We start from the raw sequence: 19,376 nt of genomic DNA, 5'->3' as shown, positions 1-19,376 counted from the left end.
CATCTGATCAATTTCAAAGTTTGTTTTCTTTGCCTTTTTAATAATATAAAATCATCAAAATTAACACTATTAAATTCGTTAGCATCAGGTTCAGTACTTATCTGATACGATGTTTTAAGGAATAAATTTACAAGTCTTCGTTTTCTTATATATATATATATACAAAGAAAAATGTGATAAAATGTACCAAGCAAGAATAAGACCCCATCGAGCAACCGGACTGTGTTCCTTGAGCCGTCTCATAGGTATGTTTCAATTACTACTACTATCCGGAAACGTAAACAAAGCTACTCTACGGATTACGGCTCTTGGTCAGCATCATGTTGCAAGACGAAGACGATCAGGATCATAAATATCGATGGGCTGCCAGTGGATACGAGAAAACATGGTAAGCTATATATTGTAAACTAAGCTAACGTCTGCCGAAAGATATGTTACTTCTGAAAAACGTTAGGCCCATTATTAGCGTATCCTTTTTTTCTCATTCCTAGGGTAGACGACCGTAGGCTAGTTCATGGTGGGCAAAGTCAAGGAAAGGGCTTGCTTAATTTAGTATAGCCAGGTTAGCCCAGAGCTTGTCGGTAAATGTTACATAAAAGCTTTTAATTGAGTAACTAGCCTATGTAAAATGTAATTTTTCTGACGGATTTTACTTGAGATTTGGATGAATTTTACATTCCGCCAGGAAAGGGTATTTAGATTATTTTCTGTACAAAGCCCCAAGGGGTAGTTTTGAAAATGGCAGGAGCAGCCTCTGTCACTACCTATGAGTGGAGGCTTAGTCCCTGTTTCTGATATTCAGTTTGGTGTTTCTAAGTAAGAACTCCTCACAGACTATTACCTTGGAAGTTGGTTTTTTCCTATACTTTTAGTGTTGCTGATGGAGGTGGTGTTGTTTATTATCGGTCAGTTATCATTAACCTTATGGTTGGGGACTCTTTAGGAACGCAGGGTTTTGGAAATGGTGGGAGGGAGACCGGACTGCCATTTTGTTGTTAGCCTGTGGAATGGTTCTGCACATTCGCAAGTTACTAGGGAGCCATATTTTTAAGAAGGAATTGGCCAAGGAATACTATTGTATAAGGAACTATACTAACCTAACGTACCTGAACCTAACCTAGACTAGCAGGCCGTGTTGCTTAGTCGGGGGCCTCTGCCCCCTGAACCCCCCAGTGAAGGAAACTCCACTTTTTACCAAAAGCTCCCTGTAACAACATATGCATGCATTCCAGGAAATTCTTTAATTACGACAAACAAACTAAAAATATGGTAGGAAAAATCAATTTCCAAAGTAATACCCGGTGTGGAGCTCTTGCTTAGTTCTGCCTTCAATGTTACTTGAGGGGGTGTTGTATGTCAGGGTACGGCCACCTTAAATCAGGTTAGGCTAGGAAGATAAGATCTGGTTAGATCAGGACAACATTTTAAGAAAGGTTTTTTCCATCAGTGGAACCTATGTCTGTCACAGTTTTATAGGGATAGGCTATTCGAGGAGTCAAACAGTGTACTTCATATTAATTGTGTATTCCAAAGTAAGACATTGGCCAGGATTTTAGATCACAAAAAAATTGGAAAAGTCATGAAAAGTATCTTTTTGCCTGCGTCATTAACTGGTATGTTTGAAATTGTATGAGGAATTTTTGTTTCCAGGCCTTGTTCCTACATTCTACAGACTCGACCAGATTATATGTGCAGGGCAGTGGGTGTAAGTTTCCTTTCAAACATGGCGACTGGCCATGGGTACAGTTTCTCAAAATCCTCATTTGACTGCTCAGAAAATACTATGTGGTAGGTAATTCTCTCAGATCTTCCGCTTAGCAGGAGTTACAAGCAAAGGTCCTAGTTGTAGACCTAGTTGGTAGGTTAGCAGGCTTCCTGTCACAGGAACCAAGGTGATTCTTGGTAAAGGAGATCAGTGTTCCTCATCTCTCTTGGATGAGACTGAAGATGATAACTCACTGGAAGAAGTTGCAGGACCAGCTCAGTATGGTGTATCTGAATGCTGCTCCTAGGTTTAAATTTGCTAAAACATTACTTTAGCTCTGTGTTATTTATAGGAAGTGACATTTGGTTGATCAAAACCAGAATCAGAGAATATTCTGTCAGGTTCTGTTCTTATTGCTGTTATCATTCTGTCTGTTTCACAATGTGCAGTCACAAGTCTAAGCTTCTGCAAGTGGTCTGAGAGTGGTCACCTACAAAGCATCTGCTGGCTTGCTAGCACTGCTCTTGTTGCATCCTAGTTTGAGTCACCCCTGAACTGTTACAAACATGGTCCCAGCCAAAAACATTTGTGATTGAATCCTATTTTGCTGTTACTGATACAAAGTCTTGTGTCTGAGTGGTCGTGGCATCTACAGCCAACTCCTGCTTGTGTTCATTGCTGCTACTATGTCTTAGGACCATATTCCCAAGGAATCATGGTCTCATTTATATGCAAACAACTTCTTCATGCGAACAGTGCTGATAACTGCTGTCCTGGAGTCTTTCACCTGATTGGGCAGATATGAGTGGCAAGAAAGGCCTGACTGCTGCTGCTGCAGTTAAACTGGCTTTAGAGTGGTCCCAGTCATAGGTGGTGTCCTGTCTGGAACTTGAAACAGTCTTTCTCTTGATGAATGGAACATCAGTTCTTGTTACTGGTGCACACAATGTCTGAAGGTGTAACCAGAGTAGGGTTATTCTTTAAAATGACTTTGCAGTGCTTGTTGAGTACTTCTGCTTGCATTGTCACTGTGATCAGTCCATACAGAGAAGTTGACTGTTAAGGAGGTATTGGTAGTTGCAGAGGAGGTTGAACAGAGTTGGCTGCATCTGCCACCTGCTTCAGATCTTGCTGCAATAAGTTGTGAAGAAGGATAAACAGTGCTCTTTCCATTGGACTGTGAAACCAGAATCTGGAATGGCAAAAAAATCAGCTGATATCAGTTGATATAAAGGCACTGATTGCCCATTGCTTGAAGGCAAGTATTTATTGGCAACTGCAACATCTCTGGCTAAAGTGAAAACATAATAGGGTTTTCCTGGCAGCCCATTAGAAATAAACTGAAACAAAGTCAAATGAGATGCCGGTTCACAGTGCAGCAAAACTGCAGGGATTCTGAAGCTATGCTTGGAAGAATTATATGTAATGAGCTTGTTGGGGTTTATTACAAAACTAAAAAAAAATACCAAAACTAAGAAACATACAATTACTAAGTCAAACTTGGAGTTCACAAAAATTTTAGATAATCTGGGAGACTGACTAGTTGTTAATAGCTTAGGCAGACCTTTATCTACTTCACATATTAGTCAACCATTGTACTCTACTGTTATTATGTTTATATTCAATAGACCTTTGATTGAGTTCTTGTATGCATTTTCTTTACATGTCAATGGTTGTTACAGGGAAATTGTAGGAGAAGACGAGTCTGGCCGAATCGAGCCATCGGTAACAGAAATGATCCAGCGGGCAAGAAGACGAAGATTATTAGAGCGAGAAGCCAGTGTGAGATTAGGAATTATGCGTCATGTTTTTGTTATATTAGACATGTCTCAGGCAATGAGTGAACAAGACTTTAAACCTACAAGACAGATCTGTTTACTTAAGGTAACTAATAACCATGTGTTGAATTATGTGTTTTGCATTAGAAGTAAGAATCATGGAAATCCTTTGTCTTTGATGGCTGACTGATAATTTTTGCATTCTTTATTTACTCTCTTGTATTTTGTTGTCTTCCCAAATGTGGAAACTTTTCATTTGTGCAAATAATATGTATTGGCATAGTAAAAATAAGTTGTGCTTGACTTTAATAATTACTGTACCGGTATGTGATTTAATTATATTCCCATCATTTTATATTTTAATATTTTACAGATTCTGGAAGATTTCATCAAAGAATTCCATGATCAAAATCCAATAAGTCAGATGGGCCTGATAACAATGCAGAGTAAAACAGCCAAACCATGCAGTAATCTCAGTAATAATCCCCAAAGACACATGGAGGTACTGTAACTGTTCAAGGAAAATTGTTCAAAGTGTTGTGTAAATCTTGAGATAATTTGTTGTTATGAGACGACCTGTGGTATAATACAAAATTTTTTTTATTTACTGCTCAAGCTTTGGGAAAATGACTAGAAAATTATAGAAATGTTATACTGCATGTATACTGCTAGTATAAATGCTTTCTTTTTGTCTAGTAACTATACAGTACAGTATTTCTATTTTTCAAGTGAGCAACCAGAAGGTATTGTTATGAAGGAAGTTTTCATACATTAATTTCTCTTTGTATTTATAGGCTATCAAAAAATTATTAGATTCTCCATGCCGAGGTGAGCCATCAATACAGAATGCATTAGATGTAGCCTTATCTTCTTTGCGCCATCTTCCACGACATACTTCTAGAGAGGTGTTGATTATTTATGCAGCTTTAACAACCTGTGACCCGGGAGAAATTGAAAATACTGTAAAGGTAAAATTATGGCCTTTTTATTTCACTCATGTATGTGGATAAGCAGTAGAAATATGTACTACTAACTGAAATATGTAAATATAACTTTGATTCCTTTTCATTAATATCATGTTTCTTTAACTTTTGGTGTCTCTCAGATTTGATTATTAACAAGAAAAGGGGCAGTGCTTTGTTTCTTTGGTGGACCCTATGTTGTTGTCTAAAAGATTAAATTCTAAAGATTGCTCTAAGGCTGTCAAATGATGCTTCAGCTTACACAGCAGTTCATTATCTAAAGCACCTTCATGTTGTAGAGGTGCACTGGATTTTAAGACAGATTGTAGACTTCCACATTCTTAGGTCACAATTTCGTGGATTGTCTCCTTGGGTTGTGTTACAGTCCCCTAGGTATGACTTCATTAGTTACTGTGAATGCTGTTGCATGAAGTGTTCAGTACCCTGGTAGCACAGGCTTATTAGTTGTAGATTATTGTGTTCAGGAAAATTAGACCTTGACCATTGCATTAAGGAAATTAGTTACTTTTTGTTTTTAACCTTGCAGAGTTCAGTTCTGCACTGCTTCTGATAATTCTTCACATATTGACTGCAGAGATTATATAAACACTATGTTCTTGACTTGAATGCCACTGAAAACATTAAAGAGATAGAGAAATAACTGTAAATTTCAAAGTATGTATACTTAATATGGATTATTCAGTTAAATATAAGAATCATATAACCCTTTCTCTGTGCTTATGCCTGTATGCAGGGTTACTAACACTTCTTTCTGCCCTTGTAGCCTTGCCAACCCCTCCCCACCCATCCTGCCTGGAAACTATTCCCCCCTGCCCCATTACCCTTTCCCAGCCTGTTTATGTCTGTAAGCTTTGCTACCAACACTTCCTTCTTTTTGCATAGTGTTAACAACCATCAGTGTAGTTTTTAAAAGTTTTATAATTTCATGTATAGTATACATTGTGGTGGTAGGGCCATGCAGATAATGGCAAGTGTTGGATAAGGTGGTTGTGGTTAGTCGAGAGACTACTATATGTGTGTGTGTATATATATATATATATATATATATATATATATATATATATATATATATATATATATATATATAGTAGTCTCTTGACTAACCACATCCATATATATATATATTATAATGTCATGATGCGTATCAAGTACCTGGTTATTACACAACTAATCTCAAGATTCAAAAATATACCTCACTTCAGCCAGATACCTGAACTCTCATAACATTAATTATTACGACTGAGTACTCTAAAGGTAACAGTGATCCCTTAAGAAAAACTTATTTATCACTTGAAAAATCAAACTAAGTTTATCAGAATATGTGTGAGGTATCAAAAATTAAACTAGAAATATTCTAGAGTAAAAGGGCATCACTCCATCAAACAACTCTAACTGTTTCCCTGGTCTTAATTCACTTTAGCAAAACTAAAAGAACAAAACATGTTTATCACCTTGTCTTATGCACACACAATCAATCCTATTCACTGGTGGTCAGTAAATGAAACAGTTTTTCTAAAATATATTAAATACAAAAATTTATTTTTAAATTCAAAGTTGATAATTAGAATTCACAATCTGAAAAATTTATCATTCCTTGAAAATAACACAACACTTAATTAATTCTTGAATTAAATTATGAAACAAAACTAATTCACAAAAACTTTATCAGGAATTTAAATTAATTAAGCAAAATTTAAACTATCAAGAATTACTCAAGATTTGAAAAGAAAATCTTAATAAATGAAATATTAAATCAAGTATGTAATGTTAAATTACCAAGAAATATTTAAAGTGCTACGTAAATAAATGTTACATTACAAACATAAAAAATATGAAAATAAGAAGAAATTGCAAACAGAAAAACACGCAAAAATACGCATAAGATTTATCAATAACAATTTCACTCGGTCAAAGTTTCCTAACTTATCATGCCATGGTATTAATAAGTAAAATTCACGTTACCTTACACAAACTTGTGAAAACCTCTAAAATCTCTTGCTGCAGCTGCGTTACCACAAAACACACTTTTTTACCAGGCGCCGTTACAAACTAAATAACTTTACTAAATTCAGATCTCAAAAGTTAATGCTAATACGTGACCACAAAACAGTACGTTAAAAGTAATCTTTTTTAAGAACGAGAGAGAGAGAGGAAACCAAACTAACTGGTCTCAGAAATCAGAATCAAACAGATTTTAGAATTCCAGTAACACGTAAAACAATTACATAATGTCGTTAAAGCATTTTGGGTGCAAGATACCATGGAGAAATTTCTAGAAAATGACGTCATCCCAGCAAAACGTTTTGAATGCAATCTTACAAAACATGGTGTAACTGATCAAGACATGTATTCTTTCTCTCAAAGTGGCGTACGTGACTCAAACATGTAACAACATGAAATCACTTGTCTTGTCCTCGTACGAACGAATTGGCATCTGTTATTCCAACCTGTCATCACAACCCAAAACAAAGCGTTCTCTCTTATCTCAACTGATGACAATTGAAATGATACAAGTCTTTGCTGGACACACACGTGTTCATATACTACGCTTTTATCAAGAAAGACATTATTCATTCTAAACTATGTTACTATTAAAATTGTATTATCAATTCTAAATTATGCTATTAAGTTATTTAATCATTAGTTCTTTTGAGATCTGATGCCAAACTAAATACGACACTTCAACAATCATTATCATTACACATAAAACATAAAAAAAAAGTAAATATGTCAAAATTATAGGAGGATATATGTATTACAAGGCAACATCATGAAAATATATATATATATATATATATATATATATATATATATATATATATATATATATATATATATATATATATATATATATATATATATATATATATGGTTAGTCAAGAGACTACTATGTATATATATATATATATATATATATATATATATATATATATATATATATATATATATATATATATATATATATATATATATATATATATATATATATATTATATGAATTGAATTTACTAGCACATACAGTATATATATACTGTATATCCACATTATTCTAAGGTGTACATATTACTGTACTGTCCTTTTCTCACACTTAAACAGAAGGTCAAAGAGGCTAATGTTCGAGTGTCTGTCATTGGCCTTACAGCAGAGCTCCATGTTTGTAAAGAAATTAGCCAAGAAACAGGAGGCTCAATGTCAGTTTCTATGAATGATGTTCATCTCAAGGAACTGATTAATGAACACCTGGAGCCTCCTGCTGCATCTGTCAAAATGGATCACACACTCATCAAAGTTGGCTTTCCTCATCAGGTTAACATTGATGCCAAAGCAGCCCTTTGCATGTGGTAAGTATAAGAGTAATTTGAATTTTTTCTACATTTATTTTCAATACAACAAAGTGTAGAAAATGTAGATGTTGATTTTTACATAAGATAAAATTATGATTTTTTTATGCCATTAGTTTATGCTGACTGCAGAATTAGCTTAACTTCAACTACAGATTTTATCCTTCTATGTTAATGTTTTGTCATTGCTGGTGTTCATTATCAAGTAGAAATATTTTTCACTTGATTAAAGAGAAACTTTTTTTTTATAGTCATTTAGATGATCTTCCAGCCCTTAACACCAGGGGTTACTATTGCCCTCAGTGCACTGCTAAATATTGCGATCTGCCAGCTGAATGCAGAGTTTGTGGTCTCATGCTTGTGACTGCTCCACATCTTGCACGGTCATATAGGTGAGTTATAATGATTCTGCATGTGGTTATTGTAAGGCCTAATAAGCCTACAGTTTAGGTATATTGAATCTGATTGTATCATGTATTTATAGTTAATATTGTATGAGCTCTTGTTCAAATTTTTTACATCACATCTCCTTTTGGCATCGTGAAACTATCAGACAAGCTTATGGTTTGACTTCATGCCGCAGTCCTAACACAGTGCATGCAAGAGCACATGATGTTAGAGGGTTAGGCCCTTCTTTGACATTTAAAAGAACTTGTCTCTTCAAAGGATTTTGAAGGCTGGCACTTGGTTACATCAGACCACCTTCACTTCCTTCTGTCTGTGGGACGTTGCCCATGGGTTCTTGGACACTTTTTCCTTGGGTCCGGTGGTGGCTGCTTAACAGGTTGTGTAACTCATCCAGTGCCCCCCTAGTGGGACAGTTTGTATCTTACCTAAGATGATGGTATGAAAGTGAGAATGAATGAGTTGACTGGTCTCTTTCCTTTTCCTTTCTCTTCTTCTCTACCCAGCAGGCAATGAGAAATCATTCCATCATGTGCTAGATCGGGTTTTGATACAGGTGAGACTGCGATCTTTTTGTTTGAGGTTGCTTATTCCTACGTGATTAATAAAACTTTTGCAAAAGCATGTCCCTCCTCTCTCCAGCAAGGGGAGAGAGGATCGATAGCAAACTACTGGTGGCCACGAAGGATTGTTATCTATGGATATAGTTCTTTAACTTCCTTCTACATTGTTGCATCACATTGTACGAAGACCCAGAAGTCTGGCTGTTAAATAATTCACTTATGTATCATGTCAGAGGCTTTGGTTCCCTTCCATAGGCTTCTATAATCCAGGAGGAGTTACCAGGTGTGCTGAACCTCCAGTTGGTTCCAGACTTTCTTTCCTCCCTCCAAAAGTGAGTCTATCCACAAGGTAAGACCCAGGTTTGTTTCGCACATGAAAAAATGACAAATTTTTTAATCAATTTATATTTTTCTTAGGAACAAACCTGCAGGCTTAACTAATTGGGCCTGCCTCTAGCCACCCCTCAGTCAAGTTACCTGGGTTGGAAGAAACTGAAGTGTCATCTCTTTGACTCATACTCGAGGGACGTTGACAGTTGCCTCCTAGGCCTATCAGCCTACCTCATTGCCACCAATTCCTTGTTTGTTTTCTTTTTACCAGTTTTCCAGCTGGCACTAGAAGAATTATCCATAAGTTAAGACTGCAGGTTTGTTAGCTATGAAAAATACAAATTGATTAAAAAATGTGTCATTTTGTTCATTACGACCCAGTTCCAGGATGCTCATAAACATTTGGTTTTGACATCATATTGTACAGTGTAATAGGAGCCATAGAGCACACAATATCCATGCACTAGTCCTCTTTGGATAAAGAATACCCCTTCCTTAAGGTTATTTTCCATGAAGTCAGTTTCAGAATGTGAGTTTTAGTATGCCTTGCTTCGGTGATGGAGGCCAGTACTTGGAGATAAAATAAATTTTATGAAAGTGACATTGGCTATTGGTTAATGGGTATGTTTTCAGGAGTATACTTGCAATAACATGTAAAAAAATATACTTTTCACTATATATGAAGGCTTATTTTCACATTCATTGACATTAATGGAGCTTCTTGGGCCTGATGCACTAACAAAGTTGTTTTATGCATCCACCTAGAAAGCTAAATGCCAGTAGGAATTGTAACCTGATTTCCTCTTTGATATTTTACTCTTGGTGCAATGCTTTGTGTGAATCTTTGGATTAAGGATGTGCTTGAAGGTTTCTAAAAATAAAAGCTTTTGTGGAGAGATTTTGATAATTCAGACATGGTCATAAATTTTTGTAAATGGAAGAGCAGCTATAAAGTCTTGGTCCTTTAGTGGCAGCAGGTTTTTTTGAAAATATTAATGAGACTATGTAAGTTGATTTAGTTTCTGCATTGCTATAGCTGTGGATGCATTGAAGTCAGAGGGTCATTTATCCTTGTATAAAAATAAAAATATGGTTTATGTGTAAAGTATATTTTTATGAAAATAGACATTTTTGACATCCAAATGCAATTTCATCACAAGGTATCATGATGTACACATCCTCTTTTAACATTCTGTGGCCATCTCCAAATCCCATTACTGTACTTGAAGTAAATAGGTCCCCATGCTCTTTTATACATTAACATTTGGTGACAATTGCTGAAGTGTCTATAGCTAAATTAACACTAATTTTTAAAATTTAGAATTAATTTACAGATTTCTTCAGTCTTTGTATCGTATTTTTGTCACAAATTTGTGTTTGACATTTAGTGTGTCTGCTATTTTTTAATGCATGTGATAAGTGCATCAGTGCCCTCTTATTATTATTGGCAAGCTCTATGAGACCTAAATAAATTAGCTCAGTGGTCTGGTTGAACTACGTAATAAAAATGATAATGTAGATGATATTGTATTGAATATTAATGTGTGTTACCTTATGTTATTTTAATATATTTTAGTTAATTGTTATTTTTCTAATTTAACTTTTCAGACACTTGTTTCCTCTGAAGCATTTCATAGAGGAACCATCACAAAACACTTCTGCAACAAATTGTTATGGTTGTCTGAAGCCATTCACAGACAGTTCTGCAGACAAAAATGTAAGCATACTTTCTGTCATTTGATTCACTGGTGCATGGTATTTTTATCTGATATGAGGTGAATATCATGTTGGTTTAGTAGTTTTGTATTTGTCACATTATGTAGCTTTCAGTGATAGGTGGTAAATATTTATGTAACATTATTGATTTTTTACACCCTGTTGTAGGTAGTTTTATGGATACTACAGTATTTATAAATTAAGTAGCACCTGAGGTTTCATTACTAGCACAATTGTCCTTGTCCAGTAAAAGTGAAAATATTTGTACTGAATAGAATGATCTGCTAAATACAGGAGAGTTATCAGACAACGAAACAATCATTGTCAAAGCCGATGACCTTTCATACTTAGGTAATAATTTGCCAAGTACACTAGAGCCACTGCAGTTTACAATATAGTTACGTGATGTAATGTGTTTAAAGTATGTTGTTAAATTTACATGTAAAAGTATTTTTTCACAAGGTGAAAATTTCATTCCTTGTTCATCTCACAGTCACTCACTCAAAATTCTGAGGTATTTGGTTAAATAAAGTATACGTGAGTTGGATGCATGTGTATACTATATATCCAAACAGGAAATAATACTAATGCAAACTATTGATAATCAATCATGTAAAAACAGTGCTTTACATGACTTATTTTTTTAAGCAATTGCACTATATTTCTTTTTTCATTCTGCTGCCTATGCTCTGAAATTCTAAGACTCTGGATTAAATAAGTACAGTTTTACTTGTAAGTGTACTACAGAATAGGAAGTCGTCATTAAGTGCAATTTTTTTCTCAAGTGATTTTGTCATGATTCTTTTTTATTTTGTGAGTACTGTCATCTTAAGAGTAAGATTACACAAGATTATGCTACGTTTATCAAATATAGTTTGGTATTTTAATTGATGTGTATATATGATATATTGTATATATTTTGTATCTTCAAAGTAAGTTAACACAAAATTAATGTGCGAGGTATTTAATAAATGCCATGATTCTTTGTTTCATCATGCAAGTATTGTCATTTTCAGAGTAAGACTACACAAGATTGTGCCACATTTATTCAAATACGGTTTGGTATTTTATTTTAATTGATGCGTATATTTAATATATTGTGTATATTTTGTCATCCTCAAGATAAGTTAACACAAATTAATGTTCTGGGGATTTAATATGATGTGGAATTTTTATTGACATCTCCTAAATGCATTGTTGTGCTACAAGTAATTAAATTTTTTAGTCTGTGAATGTGTGCTTATCTATACATATGCATGCATCTGGTTAGGAAACAAATAAGTTCTTACTCTCTCTCTCTCTCTCTCTCTCTCTCTCTAAAATCTTTTTTTAATTAATAAAACATAGATAGTGAATAATTATAAAAATGTTTGTGTTTTTGAGTTTATTTTACATGTACAGTATTTTAATTTAAAGTAAGTAGAACTACTGCAGTTAGGTATGTGTTTGCTAGGCTGTATTTATATATATTTTAAGAAGCAATTTAATTTTGCAGATATATCTGTAATTGGATTATAAGTAAATTAATACTGTATTTTATATAAGTAACATACCAAGTAATTACGTGGCTATAGTTTCCTCAGCTTAAAATTAAAAAATTCGCGAGTAATGCTTCAAAGTTTAGCACAGGTGACTGGTCCCGCCCACGAACGGGAATACCAGGAACGACTTAACAGACAACCTCATTCTGTTTCTGCCGGCACTCGAGTAAACACAGTGTCTCGATGGCAGCTTTGTTTGTAAATTTGCCTGTTTTGAAACCGATTTCAGTGAAGTATTATCGCTGATTTCGGATAGCCTTCAAATCTACAGCTTTCAGGATCAGTATTTTGTTGTTTTGTTATTAAGATCTCATTCAAGTTTATCATATTTCGCTGCAGTAGTGAATTCGCAGTCAAATTGTTTAACTACCAGTAGCGTAGTTTACCATGCTACCACCTTTACTGGTAACATAATAAAACGTAAACATTGCGTTCTTTGCCCAACCAATAATTACGGTAATGTATTACTTATCTGCAAGTCTCAATTAATGTTTGTTAGGATCTGAGACATGTCTGTATGATGATGCTCTGTGTGCTTCAACTATTGTCGGTAAAGGTTAGCTTTCCTTTTCCGAATAGAGTAATAACGTAAATATTGTGTTCACTACCGGGCTGACATTTTTGGTAGTGAATACATATCTGAAAGTCTCAATGTTTAATAGGATTTGAGATGTCTGTATGATGGTACTCAGTGTACTTCGAATTATGTCAGTAAAGGTTAACATTTCGTTTTCCAAGTAACATAAAAAACTTAAATATTGCGTTCACTACCTCGTTTACTGATTAGCATAATATAATGTAAATATTGCGTTCTCTACCGAACCAGTCTTTTCGGTAATGAATACTGTACATATCTGCAATCTCGAATTATATTGGTTAGGATTTGAGATGCGTTTGTATGATGGTACTGTACTCCTTGTACTTCATAACATTTGTCCGTAAACATCTTATTATTACACTTTCCTTTGCAGGGAACTGAAAAATGTAAAGGCAGGAATGAAGTAGGAGAGAATTGTGTGTAATGTTTTGCCTATCTTGGAAGTTCAGATACCAAATGTATACAGTACTTAAAGTATCATCCTACATCAAATATACCTCAAATTATTATCCTATTACGGTAATTAATCTTTGAAGTTATATTATTAATATCATTTCAAATTCATCTTAAACGTTAGTACCATTGAAAATATATACATACATACTTCTAACCCTTTCAGCCAAATCAGAAAGAGAGAGAGAGGGTTGCCACTATGACACATTCAGCCAGCCTTGTACTGGCAGAGAGAGAGAGAGTTTATCTCTTTAATCTCTTGATAGTGCAGCAGATAAAATCATTTTTTCACTAAAATACTTCAGTTAATGATACAAGCATGAAATTTAGTACATATCTTCTCCATAGGCCACTTTTTGAAAATTACTGGGTGTCCACTAGAATTCCAAAATGGCTGCCATTTTTCAAGATGGCTGCTAGTCAAGGTTTTAACATGAAACCTATGTGCCTCTTGTCATGTTTTTATGCATTTGTTATGGTTAGCTTGTACACATTTTAGGCAGTGTCACCATGTAAAAGTAAAATGTATTTCAGTTAAAGATTTCATATAGCATATATAAAGAAAGATAGCATCCAATATGGCAGCCAAAAACCTTAAATAATCGTGCGTGTCTCAGGATTCAGTAGGCATGGAAAAATGTCTTCCTGTTCAATATAATAGTTTGCAAGTCTGTATATAATTTAGGTGGAGGTTTTATCTTTAGTTTTAGTTTAAAAGAGTGAATGTCAGCGCACAACCAGGGAACATTGATGACTTCACTACTGTGTAACTCAGCATGGGGTTCAGTGTCAGCTAATCTTGCTTTACTTAAGCTGTACGTAGCTTTGCTCTAGTGTAGTTTAGTAGTTTAGTGTCCCAAATGCTGTCTAATAGCCCCATATCAATTAGCTGGTAGAAAGTATATACAGGCAGTCCCTGGTTTACAATGGGGGTTCCGTTCCTATGCCGCATCATAAGCTGAAAATTGTCGTAAGCCGAAAAATCATCAAAAATCCTACGAAAACCTTACTTTTAATCCTTTGGGTGTATTGAAAACGATGTAAACTGAATTTTTATTGAGTTTTTCATGAAAAAACCTCCAAATTTTTATTATTCTGCTGTTTTGTAGCCGTATTAAATCCGTCAGATCGGCTTTGTAAGCATCATAACCCTGGAACACTCGTCGTAAACCGGGAAATCATTTCTGATGAATATAATTGAAAAGCGTCATAACCTCGGAACGTCGTAAGGCGGACCCGTCGTAACCCGGGGACTGCCCGTAGTTGGTAGATTTAGCTAGACAGCCTCACCTGAATTGTGAGGAGCTGCCAGTGCAGGAGAGCCGAGCCAAGGGTAAGTGGGACTCTACATGGCTTGCTCATGTACTTACCTAGGTGGTGTACAGATCATGTGGGACTTGAATGGCAGTGGATGAATGATCAGGCTAGGTGTAGGGTGACTGAACCTAGTTGTATCCCATACATCAAAGCACAGATTGGATTAAGGTGGTAAAAGGATAGCCCCTTGGCCTTAGTCAAGGGCTCACAATGGCAAGTGTAAATTCAATCACAGGCAAAAAGAAGGCTGACTGGAGCAAATGTTGTCTTTGCCAGGAAGACAAGAAAAGTGAAGGTGTAACTTCACCCTTGGCCTCTGTTACATCATAATCCTCAACATGGTGGGTACATAATGATTTCAACCAATATGACATTGTTCCAGGAGATTGGCGAAATGCCACTTAACTTTGACCCAACAAGGCTGGATGAAGGCAGTAGCATAGAGGCAACACTGCAACAAAACAAGGCAAAATACCAGAAGAGCTGTAGGGTCATGTTCAATAATGCAAAGCTTGATCGTGCAAGAAAGCAAAGATCTACAGTTGAAGGTAGTGAACCACCGGAAAAGCATGCTAAACAGCATCGAATGAATCATGACAATGAAGCAGGCATTTTTTGTGAAAATGTGGCACCTGTATCAGATCTTCGACAAGTAATGACCATGAATCTCAACAGGAGACTATATGAGTGCGCTCACACACTTAATGATGGTAAATTATTGGCAAAACTAGGTGCAGGTGATGCAATTGCACAAGAACTGAAATACCATCTTGTTTGTCTCACTGGCCTTTACAATAGGGAGAGATTCCATCTTAGAAATCTTGAGAAAGAAAAATGTCACAGTGAAGAACCAGATGTATATCCACCGGTTCTATCAGAGTTGGTTAATTATGTCATTGAAACTAGCTTGAGTTAGGATGGTCCTGCCATATATCCTCTTGCAGACATATCCCAATTATACCAGCAGTGCCTGGAACAATTGGGCATTGCCTCACCCACTGTAAATACAGCAAAATTAAAGGACAAATTGTTAGCAGAAATCCCTGAATTAGAAGCGCACAAGAAAGGAAGAAGTGTGCAGCATGCCTTGCAGAAAGATGTAGCTTTAGCCCTATCTCAGGCATCTGACTACTCAGATACACTTGTGATTGCTAAAGCAGCAAAGATACTGAGGAAGTATATTCTGGATCATCAGTCCAGGTTTGATGGCACCTTTTGTGAAGGATGCATCAATGATGCCATACCTCAAAGTCTGCTCCAGTTCACTAGTATGGTCAAACATGGAGCAGACATAAAGTCATAGCTAAGGTTTGGTTCATCAAGGTCAAACATGGAGCAGACATAAGGTTTGGCTGATCAAAGTCAGACCTGGCTATTGCTCAGCTCCTGCAATACAACTGCTTCTCAAAACAGATGGAAGGAGCAAGTGTACATCGACACTCAAAGGATAGTGAAACTCCTTTTCTATTGTTCTTGGGCATGGCTATCTATGCCAAAACCAGGAAGAGAACCTGGTAGAAATGCTTCATGATCATGGCATGAGCATTTCCTATGACAGGGTGTTGGAGATATCAGCCCGACTGGGAGATGCCACTGTCACCATGTATGTGGAAGAGGGTGTAGTCTGTCCACCTGTCTTGAGGAAGGAGTTGTTTACCACTGTGGTCATGGACAACATCGATCACAACCCTTCGGCAACTACGGCTACTGCCTCTTTTCATGGGACCAGCATTGTGGTATTTGAAATGTGACATGGTCAACACTGAACCCAAAATGTGAGATTAAGGTAGTGGTTTGTTTGATATGTGCACAGCTTTGTACATTCACTTCAGTTTTAGAGGAGCTTCAGGTGCATTTAAGACAAGATTTTGTTTCATTTTATTTAAATAAAATGCATTAGCAAATAATTTAAGATTAGATTTATAATACAGTAAAACTGTTCATGTTTAACAGGTATATATTTGTGGGACCTGTAAGCAAGTGTTTTGCTTCAACTGTGACATCTTCCTCCATGAGACATTGCACAGCTGTCCAGGGTGTGCTTCCAATCCTGCAATTTCACAGTACCATTCGTCTTGAAATATCATTGAAGATGTGCCCTTCTATCAAATATATGTATTTCATTTGGTTTTTTATTTTTATAATTAATTTTATCATTAAATTTTAGTTTTTTCTAATGAGAAAATACTATGCTCCCTCAAATGTAGTGCAGTCTTCCATATAGTAAAACATAAAACAAAAGTAGAATTTTGTGCAAAATTTACCTTCTTTGGTGAGGCATGTAATCTGTAATCTTGCAATGTTGAAATAGTCATCTAAGTAGTGACATAATGAGTAGATTCCCCTTATTGATTAGTTGCTATTGTAATAACAATATTACATTTGCATGTACAAATACTACGTATGTATTAGTATAATACTGTTTGATTCGTGGTGGTGTTAGCTCAGTTGTAAAAATAACAAAAATAAGGGCACCTTCTCTTCCTTTTTGCAATTAAAAAGCACTGTACAGTACATTATTGTGGTGTAACAAACCTGAATTTCATAAATGATATTTTATGATATGCATGAATTTGAGTGAAACAAATTAATACCCCATTGCAAGTGTTTATAGCTGTAAATCATAAAATTTTGGAGCTACTTAAATTGGTTATAGTTTCCTGGGGAAATATGTAAGAATCTTTTTATCGATAGTATGTAAGTAGTAATGGCATCGATATGAATTACAGTAGTAGCAGCAGCAGAAACTGTGCAACCATTTGTATTCTCATTTAAACTTGAGTAAGCCAGGATGACTGGAATATCACAAAATAGGGAACCAGGTGTATAAAATACAAATGCAAATAACTTTTTATTTGGTCAGTACTGTATAAGCAAGAAATGATCATAAAAATTTTACAGGTTTCTCGATTCAAATTGAGGGGAGAAGAGGGTGTTGATGAAGATTATCATAAACAACATGTTGAATATCTTATGTTGCACATTGATAATAATGCTAACAAATTGCACACCATTTAACAGAAGTTCTAGTAAAATAAAAACATTATCTAATTTCTCATTAATTTCTGAAGTAAGTTTTTTAGCTTTGAGGTTTTAGTGTTGGAAACAAGTATTTAGTCAAGCTATTGTTTAATTTTAATGTTAATCAATTTTACACATTTCCCCTTTGTTCCTCAACTTTGTCATTTTCTGTGTACAGTACTATAAATTTTTGTAGATGACTTAGGAAATGTGTGTAAAGTGTTACAAAGATACCTTTTTAGGATAAGAGTATTACTGTTGATGGTAAATGCTAGCCTACCTCTTATTGTGATATGGATAGGTATTAAACATATATATTTTTGCAACCTCTTTCATTTTTCATTCCTTTTGCAGTGAATTGTAAGAGTGAAATCTTGTATCTTGTCTTGAGTGCATTTTTGTAGGTAATGATAGTTGAACAAATCTTTTAACATGTGAAATTTCAAACTGTATGTCCAGTCCTTGTCCAGTACTCAGTCAGCATTTTGCCTAATAATCCAGTCTTCCAGTCTTACATCCCACAAATTCATATCTCTTTGTTGTGGATGGAAACATTAGAGGCCATCAACTTAAATGTATATTGCATTATTCCAATTTTTTTAGCTGCTCTGGCAGAATTACTAAGGACTTTTTTCCTGTTTCTCATTCCATTTTTATCTCCTTGTCCTGTGAGGAATGATCTTTTAATGAATCCAGTTGAACCTATTTTTTCTCACCTGCGGAGTTGAGTAGCTGACAAAGAGGAGAGATATATATATATATACAAGAATAAGAGGTGGGAAGCAAAAGGTCAGGTGGCAAGAATAAAGAGGATTTGGTAGGAATGGAATCAGGTCAACACAACATCAGGGAGAGAGATGTTCAGGATAAAGTGGAAGAGGAACAATGGAAGAGATGTGGAAAGATGCAAAACAAATAAATGGTGAAGACAGAAAAATTTTGCTTAATTAATAGGATGTTAACATGGCAAAGAAACTAATGGGGAATGTACCATCTGTAGAGGTCACAAACACCCTCAGTAAAATGAAAAAAAGAAAATCACTGGAACATCATGAATTATAAGTAATTTGCTAAAAGCAACTCTAGAACCGGTCATTGATGACTTGACTAGAATATATGAAAACTTGATTAAGGAAATGTCAGAAAAGAATATGAACAACAGTTTATGTGTGATAAGTGGAATGCATTACAATACAAAAAGTATGGAAGAATTAGATTGCTTGACTATTCTATGAAAATACAGGACAGGCTGAGAAAAAGTACTGAAGTTAACTATTGGTAGTTTGGATTTATGCCAGATAAATCAACAGATGCAGTCTTAATAAAAGAGCACCTAGTACTATGAGAGGAAGAGGTTATAGCTATTACTGTATCTTGAGAAAGCAATGAGATGGGCATTACAAAAGCAGAGGTTACCAGAAAGACCCATTAAGTTAGTGTTGTCTCTGCACTTTTACGCAAGACTTAGAATGGCAAATGTATTGTGGTAATGGAAGAGTTCACAGAGTGGAGGAAGGGAGGCCCCTGAGAGCTGCTGTATACAGGTGGCCTAGTGATGACAACAGTAGCACAAATGTTCAAAAGGTGGAAGAGTGGGATGAAAAAAGGGAAGTCAACTTTGGTTA

At 35.4% G+C, this 19,376-nt stretch overlaps 1 protein-coding gene and 1 pseudogene across 1 annotated transcript; both read left to right on the top strand.

Annotated features, from left to right (window-relative positions):
• Positions 1-192: 192 nt before the first annotated feature.
• On the top strand, positions 193-18,073 carry Ssl1 (general transcription factor IIH subunit 2 Ssl1). The gene is made up of 8 exons (XM_067095434.1): positions 193-388; positions 3,388-3,589; positions 3,857-3,985; positions 4,278-4,451; positions 7,563-7,807; positions 8,059-8,199; positions 10,714-10,822; positions 16,684-18,073. Exons 1-8 carry the CDS (start codon positions 321-323, stop codon positions 16,807-16,809), a joined length of 1,194 nt encoding a protein of 397 aa, XP_066951535.1. The 5' UTR covers positions 193-320; the 3' UTR covers positions 16,810-18,073.
• LOC136833382 (uncharacterized) lies at positions 14,801-16,172 on the top strand (annotated as a pseudogene).
• Positions 18,074-19,376: the final 1,303 nt, after the last annotated feature.

This window comes from Macrobrachium rosenbergii, chromosome 4, assembly GCF_040412425.1.
Source record: "Macrobrachium rosenbergii isolate ZJJX-2024 chromosome 4, ASM4041242v1, whole genome shotgun sequence".
Classification (NCBI taxonomy): Eukaryota; Metazoa; Arthropoda; class Malacostraca; order Decapoda; family Palaemonidae; genus Macrobrachium; species Macrobrachium rosenbergii.
Note: the sequence above shows the minus strand (reverse complement) of the source record. Positions and strands in the feature narration are given on the sequence as shown.